The sequence below is a fragment of the Microplitis mediator genome, chromosome 2 (assembly GCF_029852145.1).
Source record: "Microplitis mediator isolate UGA2020A chromosome 2, iyMicMedi2.1, whole genome shotgun sequence".
Classification (NCBI taxonomy): Eukaryota; Metazoa; Arthropoda; class Insecta; order Hymenoptera; family Braconidae; genus Microplitis; species Microplitis mediator.
Genome location: NC_079970.1, coordinates 18511766 through 18533027, shown reverse-complemented (window position 1 = coordinate 18533027; position 21262 = coordinate 18511766). Strand labels below are relative to the sequence as shown.

The window sequence follows — 21262 nt, the reverse complement described above, 5'->3', positions numbered from 1 at the left end:
GCAAAAGGTCAGACATTATAGCGCGACCCAGTCAGAGCGTCACAGTATTGACAACATGCGATAGAAAATAGCAAATGAATCTGTGTACATACCAAAAGCAACCCAGGTTGTAATTTACTTAGACCTGAGTTTGGTGGTGGAGTGCTGGTAGTCTGCGGCTGGATATCACGGTCACACCAGTGCGGGGTGGGCCGATGCAGATGAAAGATGACCACGAGCTGCTGAGTACTCTGGACGCTGCGTACTTGTTTCTTGATGGTAATAATTGCTCGCTAAACTAGGATTAATTATAACTGTACGGTTATTACTTTCACTGTGTATAAGAAAGGAATTGAGTGAACTGATATCTGTAAGTTGTTGCGAAGCTGGTTAGGAAAATTGACAAGCTCGGAAACACGCGATGTGCTCGGTGCGAGAGGTCAGAGAATGACTGGCGGGTAACAACAGCAACGAGTTGATGCAGACTGCCACTATGCTAAAAAAAAAGGTTCAAGAAACTGGTTTGGAAGTTTCTCGAGTTTTCCATTTTCCTAAGAGCGTGAGAACGTTCTGTAAAATTTTTTATAATAAAAAGTTATGTATAAAAAATGGGAACAAAAACTGGCGACCAAATGTTTGCGTAGAAGAGCTGCGTATGCGGGTGAAAGGCTCACACTGTGTACGGACAGGATCAACTTTTATGGCCCCGAACCTGGGACGGTCATAAAAGTAGGTACACGGGCGATGTTGCGAGTAGCGCAGAGCTGAAATATTTCGTTTAAAGAGAAAGAATTATAATTTTGAATATTTTATTTTATTTCTGAAAATGCACAGTTGTTAGTTTCTTGTAACAATTATTTAATTAATTTTTTGATGTATCAATTTTCAACATACATAGACTTGTATATGATTATATATGGGGTCATAACAGCCAGGTATGATCAGATCTAACTATATATAGACATATATAAATAGATCTGATCATATATAGACTTATGTATGATTATATATGGGGTTATAACAGCCAGGTATGATCATATCTAATTATACATAGACTCATATATAATCAGATCTGATTAGATCTAATTATATATAGACTTATATATAATCAGATCTGATCATATATAGACTTATATATGGGCTTATAACAGCCAGGTATGATCAGATCTAATTATGTATGGGGTCATATATAATTATATATGACCCCATTTATAATCATGCATGATTATATATAACTTCATATATGATTATATATAATCATATATGATCATATACATGGACATATATGATTATATATAATCATATATGATCATATACATGGACATATATGATTATATATAATCATATATGATCATATACATGAACATATATAATCATATATGATTAGACAAAATATTTTTTTATCGGGAAATGATTTTATTATCTTAGAGAGAGAAATATTAATGACAACCAAATAGAGTCTATTAAATCATTTGTTAAAAATAATAAAATAGATTATTTTGACGTAATAAAATTTAGTTGTCCCAAATAAATTTTAGTTTAATGGAATTCAACAAAACCAATTTAATTGTCCAAAAAGAAATTTTTTCTCAGTGTAGTGTTACGTTCTGGCTTCAATTAAATTTAAATAAAAATTTTTAGAAATTTTTTTTTTGAAGTCTCGAATTATTTATTCGCCGCAGTGGGCGAATAAACGGTTCGACACTTCTTATAATCATAATTAATTAATAAATTAATAAATCGTTACTTTGTTGGCGATATTATTTTTATTCACCGCCAACAATGTAACGGAAATCTCTTGCGATAAGAGAGTCGCCGTGGCTCGCGGATAGTCTAAACAGATGACGATGCATGAGACTCGGGCCACGACGATTCTCTCATAGAAAACCTGAGATGCAACGTTAACATTTTGAAAATGTATAATACCAAGGAGTGACAGAATCAAGTCAGTCGTTAACAGTCAGTCGTTTACAAGGGAGTGGATCACAAGATCTGGTAGAGCCCAGAACTCTACACAAACCTGCTGGCTTGATCCTGTCACTCGGACTTGAAGCAAAATATATATCCGTATTTTATTTAAATACGCACTCCTTATTTAAACTTTGGGCGCCGCTACGGGCAGCCCAAAAATCACATACCTCGTATTGGGCGCCGCTACTGGCAGCCCAATACTCTCACCTGTTCCGGGCGCCGATACTGGCAGCCTGAACGCCTCCTTTCCAAACCCGAAATTCATGCTTCGAGGCCGATGACGCAGGAGGTCAGGATGTGCGGTACAGCTCGGTCGCGGGATTCGAGGTGTTATCGCGGACCTCACCGAAGGTCATCCGAGAGTTGGGTCGGAGGAAGTTCTTGTTGAGCTTTCCAGCTCTTGTGTTGTTGAGCTTTTGAGCTCGTGTGTTGTTGAGCCGTCGAGCTCGTGTGTTGTTGAGCTTTCAAGCTCTTGTGTTGTTGAGCCTTCGAGCTCTGGTGGTTTGATCGACGAATTAAAATTGCTTTCCTCTACGAAGGAACCGAGTCTTCGGGGCTCGTCTTGTTTGCGTTCAAAGGAGACATCAAAGGAATTACTAGGGGCGAGCTATAGGGCCCACAATCGTCTTCATGGTAAGTCACTAACTTTTTGCATAAAATAAAAGAAGGTCAACGGCTGACGCACCTGGGGTCTATTGACACCCTAACGACGTCAACCTGGTTAAATTAAAAATATTCTGTCGGATTAATAGATAAGCCAGAATGTAACAGTAGAAACTATATTTTATAAGCTATAATTAATATGTAGAAAAAAATAATAATTTTTTTTTCAAGTTACATAAATTATTTTGACTGCAAGTAAACAGTACCAATAGTTATTATTTAATAAAAGTTGGTACTTCTGTTTACACCAGCCTCTTTGACAGTTTAATGTGCATCACGTGTCTGTGTAGTAAATATAACCTTATAATCCCGGTAAATTTTTTACAGTTCATGATGATACGATAAATGTAACAGAAACACACAATTTAAAAACAAATTATTTAACATGTAAATTATGTACTAATCTTCGCATCTAATAATTTTTTAACTTATAAAAAACGTTAATTATTTTTTATTTAATTTTAATAATTGAAATACAAACTTTCACGTAATTTTTAGGTATCTTATTTTATTAATGATAAGTATTCATTATTATTATTTATTCAACTCTTTAGTTTGTAGTTGTTACCAGTCCAGTATTTAACGAATGTCATATAAATATATGTCCATTCTTTGAATGTAAATAATAATTTAAATTTCGCACGTACAGCTGAACCGCCATTTTTTCCCTAGTATAAATAAGAGGGACGCAGAATAGGTTACAAAACAAAGACAGAAATCTTTCTGTCACACAAAAAAAACTAATATATATCTATATATATATATATATATATCAATTTTTTAACGAATAGTATTTTTGAACTCTACTCAACTAATTATGATAGTTAATGACGAAATTCCTTGAAAAATCGACCATGAGGACAAATACAATAGTTAGATTTTTAAAAAAATCTACCTAAAAATAAGCTTAATAAATATTGTATACCATGTGACAGGCAACGCCTACATACATGGTGGATTTGTAAATAAATAAAATGATAAATAAACATTATTATATTATTGTTATTCAATCATTGTTAATACGATTATTGTTATTTGCCTTCCGGTTAAGTACGGTATTACATAAGTTTTCAATTTCGTGACAATTTTTCAACTTAGTATATAATTATTAATACACCCGGACTTCCTTCAAGGATGATTAACTGATTACTTACTTAGTATTATTTTTATATCTCAATCCTACATTGTTGTCGATTGATTTTGTAATGATAGCTTAGTGTATGCTTAGTTACCTAGTGGTCTGGAATTTTTTATCTAATTAAGATCTCTCACTCGATGGAATATAAGGCTGATCACAGTTATTCGGGTTCCAGGTACTGTAGTACTACGTATTTTGTGAGTATCATAGTTTACACGCAAATATGATATTACCCATTGCTATAGTTATTATTTCTCAGTCGTTTGGCATACAGGTAATGTATTTAATGATAATGTCAATTATTTATTCTACTTATTTTCTTCTTTTTTCGCAGTAAATATATTGTCGTTAACATAATTTTTTAGGGAGCCATGAATATAGTTTACGAAGATATCACTTGTTTTTCTTACAGCGAAGAATATTTCACAGAACCTGACACTTTTATAAATGATCAAAATGAATTGGTCGTAAACATCTCGATCGTTAAAACGATTCCACAAGGAAGTAAAGTAACTATTGTTTCTCATTACTATTATTGTTATTATTCGTATTATTGGTTTTTATTATTTTTAGGTAGATTTTTTTTAAAATCTAGTTATTGTATTCGTCCTCATGGGCAATTTTTAAGGAATTTTGTCATAACCTATCATAACTCGATGAGTAGGGTTCAAAATTACCATTCATAAAAAATTTAAATATGTATGTATGTATTAGACTGGGCCAAAAAAATCGACTATTATTTTTTTTTCGATATTGTGAAATTATCAATCTTGACGACCAAAGAAATTATTGTGCAAGTTTGAGCCCTTAAAATTGATATTAAGACGTTTATCGTTAGGATTATTAGTTTTTTGACAGAAATTTTATTTTTTATCCAAAACTCGTAAATTATCTATCTGAAAAATTGTAGCAATGTATAATCTTAAAGGAAATTGAATTCCCTACAAAAAATCTCTCTTAGTAAATTGACGTAAAACGAGCCGTTTCCTTGTAACCGTGCCTTTAACATTGATTTGTTTGTTAAATTCTTTGTTTCTATTTTGGATTTTTGTAACTACTGAAAATAATAAAATTTTTTTTAGTCAAGATACATATTCTTGAAGAAAATTTAATGCCCTACAAAAAAGGTCTCTTAACAATTTTCGCTCAATTCACTCCTTTAAAAGTTATTCAAGGTAATTGAAGTTGCTTTGACTCAACTTCAACCTTGAATAACTTTTAAAGGAGTGAATTGAGCAAAAATTGTTAAGAGGTCTTTTTTGTAGAGCATTAAATTTCCTTCAAGAATATGTATCTTGACTAGAAATAATCTGTGTATCGGTTGACCCTGCGGGCCAGCCCTAAAACTTCCTACTGCATTCGAGCTCAAGGAGCTCGAAAACATTGCTGTGAATACATTTTGTATGCGATTGTTTTCGAAAAAAACCGTTTATTAGCATTTCTTTCTCCCACGATATCTCGCGAACGAATTATCCGATTTCGATGGTTGAGGCGGCAATCGAAGTATTTTATTGAGTTCTAGAGCTGATTAGATTTTGGAATTGTTTAGTTCAGTTGTTTCAAAGATATTTGCAAAAAACTGTTTTTTATTGTTTCTTTTTTCCGCGATCTTTTAGACAAATGACCCGATTTTGATGCTTGAGGTGGCAATCGACGCGCTTTAGTAAATTCTGAAGCTGATCAAATTTTGGAATCGTTAAGCTCAGTTGTTTCAAAGATATTCGCAAAAAACTGTTTTTTACCATTTCTTTCTCCTACGATAACTCTCGAACGAATATAAAAAAATCGTGTTCTGATTGATTTTAAGAGCTTGGCATTAAAATGGAAATAACTAGAAAACAATGCGGAATTTGAGAAAATGTATTCATGATAATTTGTAAGAAATAAACTTGTCTACAAAAAAGATTTTATAACATTTTATGATAAGTCTGATAGTTTCGCCGGAAAAGTAAAAATATCTCAAAATTTACTCTAACTTGATTTCGAGCTCCAATAACTTTTGAACAGATGGATTTATCAAAAAATGATAAGAGACTTTTTTTGTAGAGCGCTCATTTCCCTACAAAAATGTATCATGAACTTATCTGTTCAATAAGCCATCGCCGAGGTATAGAATTCCAAGCTTAAAATTTTTGTTTTCCCATGTTATTTAAATGGAAAATAAAAAATCGCGAATAGCCACCTTTAAATATTAATATTAAGGTCTCATATTTTAACAGGGTCTTTATCTAGAGATACTCTGTCGATTTTTCAATGTTCTTCGAGAAAAAAAAACAGTCGATTTTTTGAAACACTCTAATATATATATTAGGGTGGCGCAAAAAAACCGACTGTTTTTTTTTTCGATCTCGTATAAAAATTTGTTGGTTTACGATGTTATAAGAAGCCTTTCCAAAAATCAGCTCGATAAAAAATTTTCAAGAGGTCGCTCACGAATTTTGAAAATATTAAAAATAATCGAAATTCGGATTTGTATTTCTAAATTTTTTTCTTTCTCGTGGCAGCAATAGTTTATATTTGTAAAATCATGACTATGCTGAAAATTTCAGCCTTAAATTTAAATATTTAAACGGCGCTCAATAATTTTGAATATTAACTGATAATATGTAACTAATAGTTTGAATTAGTTTTTATATTTTTTTATAACTCAATTATTGTCATTTCACTTAAATATAACTTTTGCATAACCAAAAATATACAGGACAGTCTTAAACAATAAAATTTTGTAAGTTTTGAATAAGCGAAAAAACCTACAAATTGAATTGAAAAATAAAAAAAGTATGAAAAAACTTATTATTTATATTTCTCGGGTTATATTTTCATTCATTGTCATGCAAATTGATGGTGAAAAAATCGAGAAGCTTTATTATTAATATTTAAGGGTCGCTCAAAAACGTCCAAAAGACAGCACTCGGAAACATTTAAAATTCTTGAGCGAGGTTTAAATATTTAAATTTTAGGCTGAAATTCTCAGCGTAGTTATGATTTCACAAATATAAACTATTGCTGCCACAAGAAAGAAAAAAACTTAGAAATAAAAATCCGAATTTCGATTATTTTTGATATTTTCAAAATTCGTGAGCGACCTCTTGAAAATTTTTTATCGAGCTGATTTTTGGAGAGGCTTCTCAAAACATCGTAAACCAACAAATTTTCATGCGAGATTAAAAAAAAAAATAGTCGGTTTTTTTGCGCCACTCTAATCTATACTGTAGTAACTGGTAACTTAAAATTATATCACATATACTACAATAACAACACACTTATATTATAAATAACAACACCACAATCAACAGCAGTAAAAGAAAGGCAAGAAAGATATAGTTCATTGATATACAAGATGTATGCTGTTAAGCTGTCAATATATGACTGACTGACTCTAGTCGCGCTTCTATAAAACAAGAGAAGAAGGTATTTGTTTTCTAGCGATTCAAATATTTTAAAGATCAGTTTCACATTCGTTACCATATATATATATATCAGGGTGCTTCATTTCGTGTCAAAATTTTTTTTTTCTAAGTGCATGTGGAAAAAATCATAGTATAACACAAGAAAAAAATTTTTCGCGCAAGAAAAAAAATTCTATGTTGATTGCAGACCTCATTGAAAAATTTGATTTCCCATTTAAATAACACGGGAAAATTTTTTTTTTTTTTCAACTTTTACTTGAGTACTTGAGTACCGGGACTTCGGACTGAATCGATTGTTTTGAAATAATCTCATTATAAATCAACTGAATCTAGTATTGAAAAATGTTCCTTAATAAATTTCCTTTAAAATGGTACATACTTTTAACAACTTTGGTGTACTATAAAGAAGGTAGAGAGGATTCAAAGTCGGAGAAACAGCCGAGAACGAAAAAGTGACAGTAGAGCACACTCAAAGCTTTCACGATTAAGGTGAACAAAATTTTTCAGTTATCCTTCTCTACTATGAATGAGTAAAATGGACAAATAACAGCTATTTAACAACTGTCTAAAACTTAATTAGTGAAAATTAGTGAATATTCACTATTTGCTAGTAGATTTTACTATTTACTTTTAGAGAGGATATATTAACGTCGAATTTTCCATACGCTAAATATGATATTATGAAGATATTCTAAGTTTCAACACAAGTAAATTTCCTATACTTCGTAAGGCAAAAATTCTAGATGTTAGACCATGAAGCCTTTTTTTAAGAGAATTAAATTTCCTGAATTTACAACTTCATAGCTCATAATTTAAAAAAATAGTCTTTTTTTTATTTTTAGGGATGTTTCAAACTAACGGGAGCATCAATGGGTGAATATATTGTGGATAGTGGATTCAATGTACAGCTGGACTTTTGTGATGCACTCGAGGAACCTATTATAATGGGTCGGCTTTTTAATGCATTTGGATTCTCTGTTGACGATTGTCCACCTGGAATTGTAAGTTATACTTAACTATGAGAGATAGAGGAATTCAGAGGCGATTTAAAGATTCAATAAATTTTTATTACTTTTGAAATAACGGTTTAGTTGACGGAAGACAATGCCATGATAGTATCTGATAGCTTTTTTAGTCTCCAATATCTTAATCCATTATACTGTAGAAAACACAAGCTATAGGCGAGTGAGATTAATTCTTCAGATGACAATATTCATTAGTATTAAAACTATACGGTATTGTATGTATTACATGCACAAAGAAATATAAGTTTCATGCTAACGATTTCGTACAAGAAGTAGTAGTAAAATATAGGAAGTGTACCTGTACGAAAAAAACTATACGGAGAGAAAATTATGGTAACCATTCCTAGTACGTTGATGACATATCATCCCATAGCGTTATGGTGATGATTACTTGGAATTATGGAATATAGGCCCATACTTTCTGGTCAAAGTTCTCATTATACTATAGTAAACGTTACTATAATATTATGGTAATGGTTACCATAACATTATGGTAACAATTACTATACTATTATGGTTACGGTTACCATAATATTATAGTGACCATTACCATAATGTTATGGTAACGATAACTACAATATTAAAGTAATGATAACTATAATATATATGGGTGCCGTTCCTATAATCAACATTTCAAAAAAACCAGTAACCATGCATTATGGGAACCATTCCCATAATATATTGTAATTGTTACCATAAAATTCTCTCCGCGTAGTGAACTCTATGAGTGTCAAATAGTAGTGATCATAAATATGCTGACTAGTAAATCTTGGTAGTGAGGAATGTCAATTAGTCTTTTATTTATGATTAGTAGTAATCCAATGAGTTATTCTACAGCACTATTGCAAGTAATTAGTGTTGATAAGGCTTTCAATAGTGTTGATAAGTAGTCCGATTAGTAAGTTGACTTCACTACTGAAAGTGATTTCTGTATCGATCGTTCGTCAAATGAAAACAACTAACCTTAGATTTTTATATTTAACATTTTACATTTCTTATTAATCTTTCAACAGATAGTCCCGAAAAAATTCATTTTGTCTGATCATTTATAATTATATAGAGTTAATAGCGTATTGAGTTTTATTAGTACAAAACTTAGTTCAACACTAATCACTTCCAATAGTCCCGGGAAGAAAAGATTTCATATGATCATATATAAACATATATATTCATATACAATTTATATATGATCATATAAGAAATATATAAAAATTATATATGGTTACATAAAAGTTTATATGATCTTACAAAATTCTTATATGAATTAATATACTCTCGTGAGGACTTTATAAAAATTGATATGATTTTATATCTCGTTGTATATAACTTTATAAAATTACTAGATTAAGTTTTATATGCTTAAATATAATTATATATGATCTTATAAAAATCTTATAAGAATTTATAGAGTTTTATAAGGATTTTATAAAAAAAAATTGATGTGATTTTATATAAACCCGGGAAAAAGTTCTTATAGAATCATATATAATTACACATGTGTTTATATATGATTATATAAAAGATTACATAATCTTATGAAATTCCTATAAGGATTCATATACTCTTATAAGGATGTTGTAAAAAATGATGTGATTTTATATAAAGTTATATATAACTTTATAGCAATACCAAATAAAGTTTCATATGGTTACATATAATTATATATGATAGTATAAAAGCTCATATGATCTTACAAAATTCTTATAAGAATTTCTATAATTTTATAAGGGTTTTATAAAAGTTGATGTGATTTTTTATAAAGTTATATATGAGTTTATAACATTACCAGATAAAATTTTATAAATTATATGCAGTTATATATGATTATATAAAAACTCATATGATCTTATAAAATTCTTATAATAATTCGTATAATCTTATAAAATTTTTATAAAATTCCATGTAACTTCACATAAAGTTATAGACAACATTATGATATTACAAAAGCACGTTTTATATGGTTATACATAACCATGTATGATCATATGAAATCTTATATGACCTTATAATATTTATTTAAGAATTCAGATAATTAACAAGAATTTATTTGATTTTATATGAAGTTATAAATAAATTTGTATGATGATACAAGAGTTTAATACGGTGATATAAAATCATATATGATTATTAGGGTGGCCCAAAAAAACCGACTATTTTTTTTTTCCGAGTCTCTTATGAAAATTTGTTGGTTTAAGATGTTTTAAGAAGCCTTTCCAAAAATCAGCTCGATCAAAAATTTCCAAGAGGTCGCACAAAACACAATTGTGATGAAATTTGATCATATTCGGTGCATTATTTATGTAGAATGTATGAATTTGATCATTAGAGTTAAGTAATGCTATAGATTGTAAATACTCATAAGGGTAAAGCAGACTAGAGAAGCAAACGGCAATCAAGCGATCATCAAAGTTGAGCAGCATTGAGGCAGGACATTAGTTGGATGGGTGACCCCTTGGCAAAATAGCAGTTAACCGATAGATGTTTTTTTTTGTTTATGCATGATTATTAGACTGGGCCAAAAAAATTGACTATTTTTTTTTTTCATAGCTATATCGAAAATATTATTCAGCATGACAAAAAAAACAATTCATGAACGTTTGAACCCTTAATATTAATTTTAAGAGGTCTATCATCGCTATTTTTAATTTTAATTCATAATTTGATGTTTTACTTCAGAACTGCTAAAACATTGGCGTAAAAAAATTCATTTCCACTTACTCTTATGTAAAATTCCCTACAAAAAAGGTCTGATTGAAAATTTTCGTCAGACAAGCCGTTTCCGATTAATTAAGCTTAATACATTGATATATTTTTTCGATTTAATATTTTTACTTTTGAATTTTGTAACTGACGAATCAAGAAATATCTAAAAAAGACCATGACAAATTTTCAAAGGAAATTTAATGCTCTACAAAAAAGGCCTCTTAACATTTTTTGCTAAATTCACTCCTTCGAAAGTTATTCACGTTATTGAAATCGTTTTGACTCAAATTCAACCTTTAATAACATTCGAAGGAGTGAATTCAGCAAAAAATGTTAGGCCTTTTTTGTAGAGCATTAAATTTCCTTTGAAAATTTGTCATGGTCTTATTTAGATATTTTTTGATTCGTCAGTTAAAAAATTCAAAAATAAAAATGTTAAATCGAAAAAATATATCAATTTATTAAGCTTAATTAATTGGAAACGGCTTGTCTGACGAAAATTTTCAATCAGACCTTTTTTTTAGGGAATTTAATTTTACATAAGAATAAGTAGAAATGATTTTTTTTTACTCCAATGTTTTAGCAGTTCTGACATATAACATCAAATTATGAATTAAAATTAAAAATAGCGATGATAGACCTCTTAAAATTCATATTAAGGGCTCAAACTTTCATGAAATTTTTTTTTTGTCATTCTGAATAATATTCCCGATGTAGCTAAGAAAAAAAAATAGTCAATTTTTTTGGCCCAGTCTAATGATTATATATAATTATATATCATCAGATCCTATCAATTTTTAGATCTAATCATATATAAGTTATTGTATATATGATTAGATAAAATCATTGTTTCCCGGATATATATAATATGATTATAGAAGCCTTTATATGATTATATAAGATTTTATAAATTCATATAAGTTTTTATAGGACCAATTTCATTATAAAACTTTATATGATTCATATATGATCATATAAGAACTTTTTTTTCCGGGGTATTAAAAGATTCACTCGTCAGAGTACTAATGATCACTAATCGGACACTCATCGACACGAATGAATTTTCAATAATGATCAATAGTGTTTATTAATTATTTTCCGTAAAGAAAACAATATTTGACTCAAGACATAAGAGATAATTAGAATACTGAATACATTTTCAATTAAATCGTTTTTTAAAATTCGGCATTGATTTTTGATACTAAGATCTATGATTCTCATTGTTACCTATTATTTTAATCTTAATTCTAACACATTTTAGGGTGTTTATGGAAGTGAGGGCTATACAATACCAACAGATACACTTCCAGATGAATTCCCACCTAATAAATACTTGGTGGAAATAAAAGTATCATACGAGGAGAAGCCATTATTAGTACTTCATGTATACGCCTACATTCAATAAAACGTGAAGTTATTTTTTGGACCGACACTATTATAATTACTTATTTTTCGTTGTATAATCATGGATCTTAATAAAAGTAACTACTCTCAAGGCATTTCAAAGCTTTCCCGGGAAAAATAACTTTTTATAAAATTTTGTAGTTTAATAAAGCTCTAACATGTTGACCACCTGACGGAAATGGAAATAAACACAAGCAAGAAGTACTATGGCTATAGTAAAATCAACAATAGTTACAGTAATTTGGGATATAATCCTTGTCAATATCACTGTGGCCATAGTAATTTTCGCATATGTTTATTTCAATTCCCGTGAGGTAGTCAACATTGTCCGACTTTTCAATGACGCCATATCATTTCAAACAAGAATAATTTCTCCGTGTAGATTTTACATTACGAAATATGCCCGGGTCAAAAAATTAGATCTGTTTCAAAATATATTATAAATTCCAATATTTGTTTATCTAAATCAGTCTCCACAGTTATTGTTAAATATAGGATCAGCAAAGTATTTAGAAAACCTGAATTGCTGTTGAGCGCTCTGTGTTGCGGAATAGTAGGGTGGAACGTCTGATAAACGCGAGCCCTTGAGTAGCAGTAATAGGTTTACGGATAGGTCCTGCTATATGTGTAAAAATTGGCATGCCAGCACTTCAAAATAAGATTAGATTAATTTCAAATTAGTCTTAAAGTTGATTGATTGTAAAGTATTAAAGAAACAGACTGCTAGATTCGGATTCAGCAGAATACTTGTCTCTGCTGAAAACGTTTAGGCAGTCTAATTCTCATCTACGTAGACAATTCGTTTTGTCTACGAATGGGCTGCGTTGACATTCTTATAACATTGTTATCTTAAATATTTCTAGCACAAACGGCTCAGAACTTATAAATTGAAAATAATAATTCAATATTTAAAATAAAAAAGAAAGTTATTGGTCTCGGTCCGATTTTCAAAGATCGAGTTTTCAACAGATCTCGAAGTTTTGAAGTCCTCGGAAGCTTTTCTGACTTTTTCCAGATGGATGTCCAAGCGTGTATGATTGTGAACTAGGTTGTGTCGTACGACATCTCTGGAATGCATCAACCGATTTGCATGGAGGTGGCGGCAATCGAACGGGCGCATCAAGACTTAGATCTGATTAAATTTTGAAGTCAATCGATTGAGTAGCTTACAAGTTATACGAAAAATAACAATTAAAAAATAATGTTTCCAATTTTTTATTGTATAACTCGTAAGCTGTTCAATCGATTTGCTCGATAATATAATTAAAGCAAAGTCATAAAAAGTACGTTCGATAGCTGCAAAGCACGTGAAAATCGGTCGATTTGTTCAAAAAATTACACGCACACTGATAGAAGGATTTCTGAGTATTTAAGAAACCATTTCTTAAACATCATTTCTTTGTATGTAACAAATATTTCTTACTATTTAAGAAATGATTTCTTAACTATTAAGAAATTATTTCTTAAATAGTAAAAAACATTAGCGGCTGAGGCAGCCGTTCGACACGCGCATGACTCGGGCGATCACCAAAATTAAGTAGCATCGAGCATGGTTACTATTTGGCTGGGTGACCGCTTAGCCACACGTTGGGCTCGAACGAAGGTCTCTGATCATTAGGGGCGGGATGAAGAGCCAGTGATCGGTAAAATGGGAATTTTATCAACCACTGGAGCTTCACCCAAACCGAAACTGTATTGGCTACCCGGGTCAAAAATAAAACTTGGTTTAGACTTGGTTGTCTTAAATCGTGACTAAGTAAGGCCAGTTAAGTCGAAACCAAGACGAGTTGCGTGAGTTTCGACTTAACTGGTCTTACTTAGTCACGATTTAAGACGACCAAGTCTAAACCAAGTTTTATTTTTGACCAGGGTAGGTTTTCTCTGTGGTTTTCCTAGCCACTGCACCTCCATTGCACAAGGGAGGTAGAAGGGCATCATCGTAATGATGCAGTACAGTCATAAGCACAAGTCGGGCCACAGCCGCAAAAAGTAAAAAAAAGAGGCGAGAAGAGGGATAATTCAAATGTAAAGTCTTATAAAACACGATGAGTGATGCAAGTAAAATTAAAATTAAATTAGTAAAAAATATTTGTTTAATACAAAATAATGATGTTTAAGAAAAGATTTCTTGAATACTAAGAAATCTTTTTTAACTGCTAAGAAATCCTTCTATCAATGCAGATAATTATTGAGTAAAAATTACCCATAAAGTTTGGTACTGTAAGGACATTCTAGCCAGTAACTAAATTTTCACTATACTGTTAGTAGAAATTGCACTTCATTTACATGCTATCGAGTAGTATATTTTTCAATGTGCATGGGTAAAGTTTAGATATTTACCACATGTCCTCTCAGTATCAAACTTTTTGGGTAACTTTTACCAAAAATTTCTCTGCGTTTACTTTTTTCCAGTGAAATAGATTTGAGTTCGGTCCAAGCGTTTTGATAACTTGAAAATCTCAAGAATTCATAAATAATAACGTTTTCGAGCTCTCTAAGATCGGAAACAGCGGTAAGTTTTCGGGTTGGCCAACAGGGTTGACCGTTTTTGAGATTTTCTTTTTTCGAATTTCGAATTAATTTGATGAAATAAATATATACATATTTTATTCAAAATTTGAATTGAATTATTTGTAAGTCTTAAAAGTATTTCTAAATTTTCGGATCATTCCTAAGTTGTAAATTAATGAGAAAATAAAATATTTCGAATTAAAATACTGTATTTATTTTGTTATTTTACTTTATTTCATAATTAAGATAGAGAGAAAAAAATATATAGTACTCTAGCACAGTTTTATGGGTTTTTGGTGTTAAGTATCTGGTTTCATTAAAGTGCTAGTCTTTTCATAATCACCTTGCATTATCGTGTCGTCGTCAAATATCCAACGGCTTATTCTGTTTAAGCTTTCAGCTAAAATTTCACGTAATTGCCGAATTCGATTTAGTATCTCACAGCTTCTTCATTTAACTCAATTCTAGTATCAAATTTTCATAATAATCATATTCATTCATTAAACATCATTAATAAATTACTTACTAATTACCCGCGAATTATTTTATACATAAATCGTTTACTCAATAAAACCGCCAATAATTGTTTGAAATTTTTTAATTAATTTTTTACCGGTTAGCTGAAGTATTTAAGCCATAAAATTTTTTCATTTTTCAATAATTTTAAATTTACTTTTGTATGTATCCATACTATTAAAAATTAGTGGACTAATCGAGACTAAATACGGATTATGCAGTGTGAAATTATTTTAATTAAAAGTGTTCCATTTCAATGTCAAATTGTAACTGAGTATCAGCTTTCATAAAAAAGTTAAAAAATTAAAATTCTAAAAAAAAATTCAAAATATTTTCAATTGTAAAGGGGTAAAAATTTAAATATTCAAAATTGAATCAACCTGATTTCCCGCGGTTGATCAATTACCCTGAGTACCCCATATGCGTTACTATTTTATCGATTTGTCGCCGGGTGGGCCAATTTAAGGGGGCTCGTCTTCCAGACCCAATTAGAATTTAAGAGGAGTGGTTAATTTTACGAGAAGGGCCGAGGGGTCGCGAACTCAGATTTGATAAGTGAGTGAAAAAGGTGAAGACAGACACAGTCGGACGGACCGGGATACTCATCAGACGGGTGACCGCACGTGAACTATTCAGGTAATGCTCGCCCTTGAGTAGCAGTAATAGGGTTACGGATAGGTCATGTTATGTGTAAAAATTATCATGCCAGCACTTCAAAATGAGATTAGATTAATTTCAAATTAATCTTAAAGTTGATTGATTGTAAAGTATTAAAGAAACAGACTGCTGGATTTGGATTCAGCAGAATACATAAGTAATACTTAAGTTACGTTTTATGTTAAAGTTTAAAAATTTATGAATCGGAAATCATCAATAAACACGCGTTTTTTAAAATTTGTATTCCATTATATTCTGTCAGAAATCAATGTAAGTGATAAAAAAAAAGATTGAAATGAATTTTGACTCAGATACAGAGCGTTAATATATAAAATATCTGAAAAAAATATTAAAAACGGTGTTTTTTTAAATTTTGTAGTTGATAATATGATTTGAACTAAAGAACAAGTTACATCATTGTATGTAGTAATCTGAAAAGACCATAAGGACAAAAAGTTGGTATGATTTAGAATGCATTTTTGTACATTACATGATGATTTATCAGGGAAAAATAACATAAAATGCTATTTTTCAAACTTCCCGATGCCGATATATATTGTACTAATCAACCAATTTTGACGTTCGATGTGACATTCGACGCGTTTTATTCAGACCTAAATCTGATTAGATTCTGAAGCCAATCAGTTATACCGTTTCAAAGATATTTAGAAAAACCCGTTTTTAGCATTTCTTTCTCCCACGATATCTCGCAAACAATTTAACCGATTTTGATGGTTAAGCCGGTAATCGGCACATTTTATTGAGTTTTAGAGCTGACAAGATTTTGGAATTGTTGGGTTAAGTTATTTCAAAGATATTCGCAAACAAGTGTTTTTTACCATTGCTTTCTCCCACGATATCTTTTGAACAAATGATCCAATTGAAACGGCTCTTGCAGCATTCAACGTGTTTCATCAAATTTTGGAGTTGATTAGGTTTTGGAGTTAATCGATCGAGTTTTTTTTTGAAATTTTTAAAAAATTAAAAAAAAAATTTTTTTTTTGTTTATTTTATGTATAATATCTTTAAGTCTATTCAACCAATTGATGTAAAATTTTCAGGAAAGTTGATGACTCGCGAGCTCTGTTGATTGCCACCAAAACTATTCAAATCAAATAATTAGTTAAAAAGTTACAAAGAGTTTACACACACACACACACACACACACACGCGCGCGCGGTGGCACGACCGTTGATCCGAAGACAATTGATCCGTGGACAACCCGATTAGAAATTACTTTGGGATCGCACACTGCATGTATCTGGACCTCTTTGAGTCCCAATGGGGTATTTCCAATAGGAGAATCCTTAGAAGGACCCAAACAGAACCCAATCGGGCAATCCCAAACAAAAATAAAATAACTCATGATCAGTATTTCCCAATTGGGTTCTGTGAGGGACCTAAGTGGGAGATCCCAACGTGGAAAAAAAATTTATTGTAATTTTTCTAAATTGGGTTCTGTGTGGGACCTAAGTGGGAAATCCCAACGTGAAAATAAAACAATTATTGTCATTTTTCCCAATTGGGTTCTGTGTGGGATAGCGAAAACCCGACGTGAAAATAAAAAATTTTTTTTCACCTTTTTTAGGGAATATCCCATTTTGGCCGCAAAAATTAAAAATATTTTTTTTAACGGCACCCGAAAACTTTTTCTATACACTCTGAATACCATTTTTTGTTTCTTCATTTGTTATTCTTTGGTATCACAATAAATATACTATTCACACTCGCGCGTTCACATACGTGGGTCAGCGCAGTGGATAGCATCAAAGACTTTGAATCGGGAGGAAGTAGGTTCGAACCCAGCAGTCACCGTGATTTTTTCATCAACATAAATCATGTACACTTCTTCTAAGTAATGCTCCTAGTACATTAGATTACATTTCAGATTTAATTATAATTATCTTAGTTTTTTTTTCGCATTTTAATATTTTTTTTAACAGGGGCACCCTAGTGGTATCTCTTGGGGATTTCCATATTGGGGCCCAACTGGGACTGCCCAATAAGGGTCCATTTGAGGCTGCCCAATAGGGACCCAAAAATCCTTTGCGTGACATCTCTATGTGGGGTCCCCATAGGATATCCTAATAAGGGCCCAATGGGTCTCACCTAAAAATTTCTAGTCGGGAATTGATCCTAACGACAATTCATCCGTAGACTATTGATCCTAGCGACAACTCATCTAAGTGATAATTCATCCGCCGATAGCTGATCCTAGCGATAATTGATCCGTTGACAATTGATTTGCCGATAATGGATTAAATTTTGGTGTAAATCGATTTCACTAGATAATTTGTTCAGTACCATTGCACGCGTTTGTGTTTACATGTTTGAAGTTTTCCTAGAAAGTGAGTTGCCGTCGGTTTTGACTCTTACTCTTTGAAAACGAGTATGATCTCACGCTGTTACCACACATTATTATAACAAACCGAAAATTTCTGACCGATCCCGACGGTAAATTACGTTTTGAGAGGACCATTGCAAGCAAGTTATTAGTATTATTAAATGAAGTACGAAATGTCGCATGGATCAATTATCGGCGGATGAATTATTGCTCGGACTAATTGTCGTTAGGATCAATTGTCTACGGATCAATTGTCGCTAGGATCAATTGTCAGGTAATCCTCACACACAGACACACACACACATACAGACACTCGGAGATCATTCTGAAAATAGTCAGAATAGCTTCTTAGGACCTCAAAATGTCAACATCTCATAGAGTTTCGATTTTCGCAAATCGGGGTAAAAACAATAACGAAGAAATATATATACATATATTTATACATAATTGTCGACTTGATGATCGCAAAATTATAGAAAAATATGGCAGAATATTTAATAAACATTCAAGATTTTCCAAAATTTTTTATTTAGACATGATGTAAAAATATAGTGGTGAATGTAAAATAAGTTTGTTGGAGTTGTTCAGAAAAATATATTTGTAAAAAAAGGTTAACAAAGGCAACAATTTTGAACGGATTGCTTGGCGGGAGTACATACCTTGTAAAAAATTTGCGTAGTGAATGCAGATTTGATGAAAATCCGTAATCACTCCAATTTTACTTCTGATTTTTCGCAGTGTAAATAAAATGAATCAAATAATTTATAAGAACTTGATTAACTTTAAAATTTATGTCATCTTTAAAGTTGCTATTAACTTGTTGGATTAGTGATGATTTAAAATTTAATAACGATGTTAACGAAAGGTAAAGCATGTGGGTAATCCTTACGCGAAATTAACGTTTATCTTGGGTTAAAGCCAGAAAATCTACGTCATGAGGGTGCATTCTGCGTTTCAGATTGAATGCACGAGACATTTTCGCTCCGTTTCACTACCTCGTCACAGTAATAGCATTACTGGCAAGTAATTTACGTCATGACTGCTAGACTGAAACAAGATACGACGTTGATAACGTTCATCACAAGATTTACTAGTTTATAAAAGTGAACACCCATTTCTATAATATTTACTGACTATAAATATTTTTATCTTTCCCTCTGCAAACATTACTTTTATTTACCTGCATTAATCTGTTAATTAAAATAAAACCTATTATCTATTACATATTTGAAATGTGATTAAATGAATAAATATAAATATATTAAAAGGGTTCACTCTATCGTATGCTTTATTTTCAAAGACAATATATTTATCACATTGCAAATAGTTTCATTATATATACGTTTCTCTTAGTCTGTTAGTGTATCGTCATTTTCTGAATAGTGTAAGTTCGTTTCTCATTATATGTATATCAATTTGTTCTCTATTTCACTTTCATACAGGTATTGTTAGAATTTACAATTGTCTATAGTTGAAAGTATTACGAACCCTTTGTATAAATAGCGAACGATGAAAATACATCGAGATGGCCTACTCTTGTTAAACTTTATTCACTATTGCAGTGTAATATTGTTCTATAACGATGAACCTCTCATTGCTTTTCTCTATTATGTCTGCTCATTTATTTCTCTTTTTCTTTTTCTTGATACTCTTCGTTTTTCTCATCCTTTTCTATCTTTTATTCGTGTTTCTATACAACTCATCAGTCGTAACTCATCTTTCAACCAATACATAGTACTATATAAATCTGTAGGCTTTGTCTGTACATTTGATCAATTTGTCAAATTTAGTGTTGAATATTCGATTCAGGATACCCTGATCCTAATTCTGCCATTTATACGATTTTTGTCTGTCTGTCTGTATGTATGTTCTCTTATAACTTAAGAACGGCTTGATCGATCATAATAAAAATCATCGATATCAAAAGAGCATGCGGTTGCGCAAATGTTAGGCTATATATATATGGTGCATATAAATTGAATGGTAACCATGGAAAAAATTAATTTCATATCACTATTTTTATTAATTTTATTAAATAAACATTCTTAAGTCAACTGTTTTACCATTAAGAGTGAGGTCAAAGATAAAGTACACTCGTTGGTTTCATAATAAAATTACAGATTTGATCTTCGGCACTACTGTTCCCAACAATCTTACGAATCTTTCACCGTTGATATTTTTTTCGAGAACTCACTCCGAGGGGGGGGGGGGGTCATTGGGACCCAAGATAAAAACACTCCTGTTTTATCATTACGAGAATTGCAGGCTCGATCTTTGGCACAAAATGTTTCCAGCATGAGTCGGTATTTTATTAAAAGCCAACTCAGAGGAAGGGCATTTGTTTAATTCGACCACATTCTATAATTTTATTATCATTTGATATCCAACTTAATTTTTAATGTTATTATCAATTGTTTTATTTGATCGTCATCTATATATATGTGAGCAAAATACCACTCACTCACTTAATCAACACGAGATCTCCCAAACTATTGGTCCTATTGTCTTGAAATTTGGCATACATACTCTCTTCTCAACGTGCACGCCAATGAGGAACGGATTTTATAATCATTTAGTCCGAAGTGGATCAGCAAGCTATACTCTTATGGAAGTTTATGGTAGTGTTAGAAAAAAGAAAATTTTATGCTTTCCTATCAAAATCCATCCAGACTTGAAATTACCATAAAAATTATTTGCCTGTTCTGTGAATCCTTATTGCGTTCTGAGGAGGTACCAAGCAAGAACCTTGTCTACTGGACTGGCATCGGTGAAGGTTGGCAGTTAATTCCAGTGGACGTTCCATCCGTCCGTCCTTTCAACAAAAGCATCTCTTTACGTGCGGGTATCACGTCGAGCACCACTTCAGGGAAGTAAGATTCAAGACTACGTGCCAGCGGAAGCGAGAAGATTATTAGGAAAAAGGATTATTTGGGGCAATCTA

General features: G+C 31.4%; 2 protein-coding genes across 3 annotated transcripts in view; one reads left to right on the top strand and one right to left on the bottom strand.

Moving 5' to 3' along the window:
- Positions 1-21262, bottom strand: part of LOC130664000 (uncharacterized) — a 213504-nt gene that overhangs the window by 84516 nt on the left and 107726 nt on the right. The gene's annotated exons all lie outside the window — the stretch shown is intronic.
- Positions 3894-14008, top strand: LOC130664010 (uncharacterized). Its single transcript, XM_057463635.1, has 4 exons — positions 3894-4025; positions 4117-4260; positions 8004-8162; positions 12151-14008. Exons 1-4 carry the CDS (start codon positions 3975-3977, stop codon positions 12292-12294), a joined length of 498 nt encoding a protein of 165 aa, XP_057319618.1. The 5' UTR covers positions 3894-3974; the 3' UTR covers positions 12295-14008.

Excerpts from the sequence above, each read along its gene's own strand:
- LOC130664010 (XM_057463635.1), top strand. The coding sequence starts at position 3,975 with ATGATATTACCCATTGCTATAGTTATTATTTCTCAGTCGTTTGGCATA. Across the intron at positions 4,026-4,116 it reads CTCAGTCGTTTGGCATACAG|GGAGCCATGAATATAGTTTA; the intron begins GTAATGTATTTA and ends ATAATTTTTTAG. Across the intron at positions 4,261-8,003 it reads CGATTCCACAAGGAAGTAAA|GGATGTTTCAAACTAACGGG; the intron begins GTAACTATTGTT and ends TTTTATTTTTAG.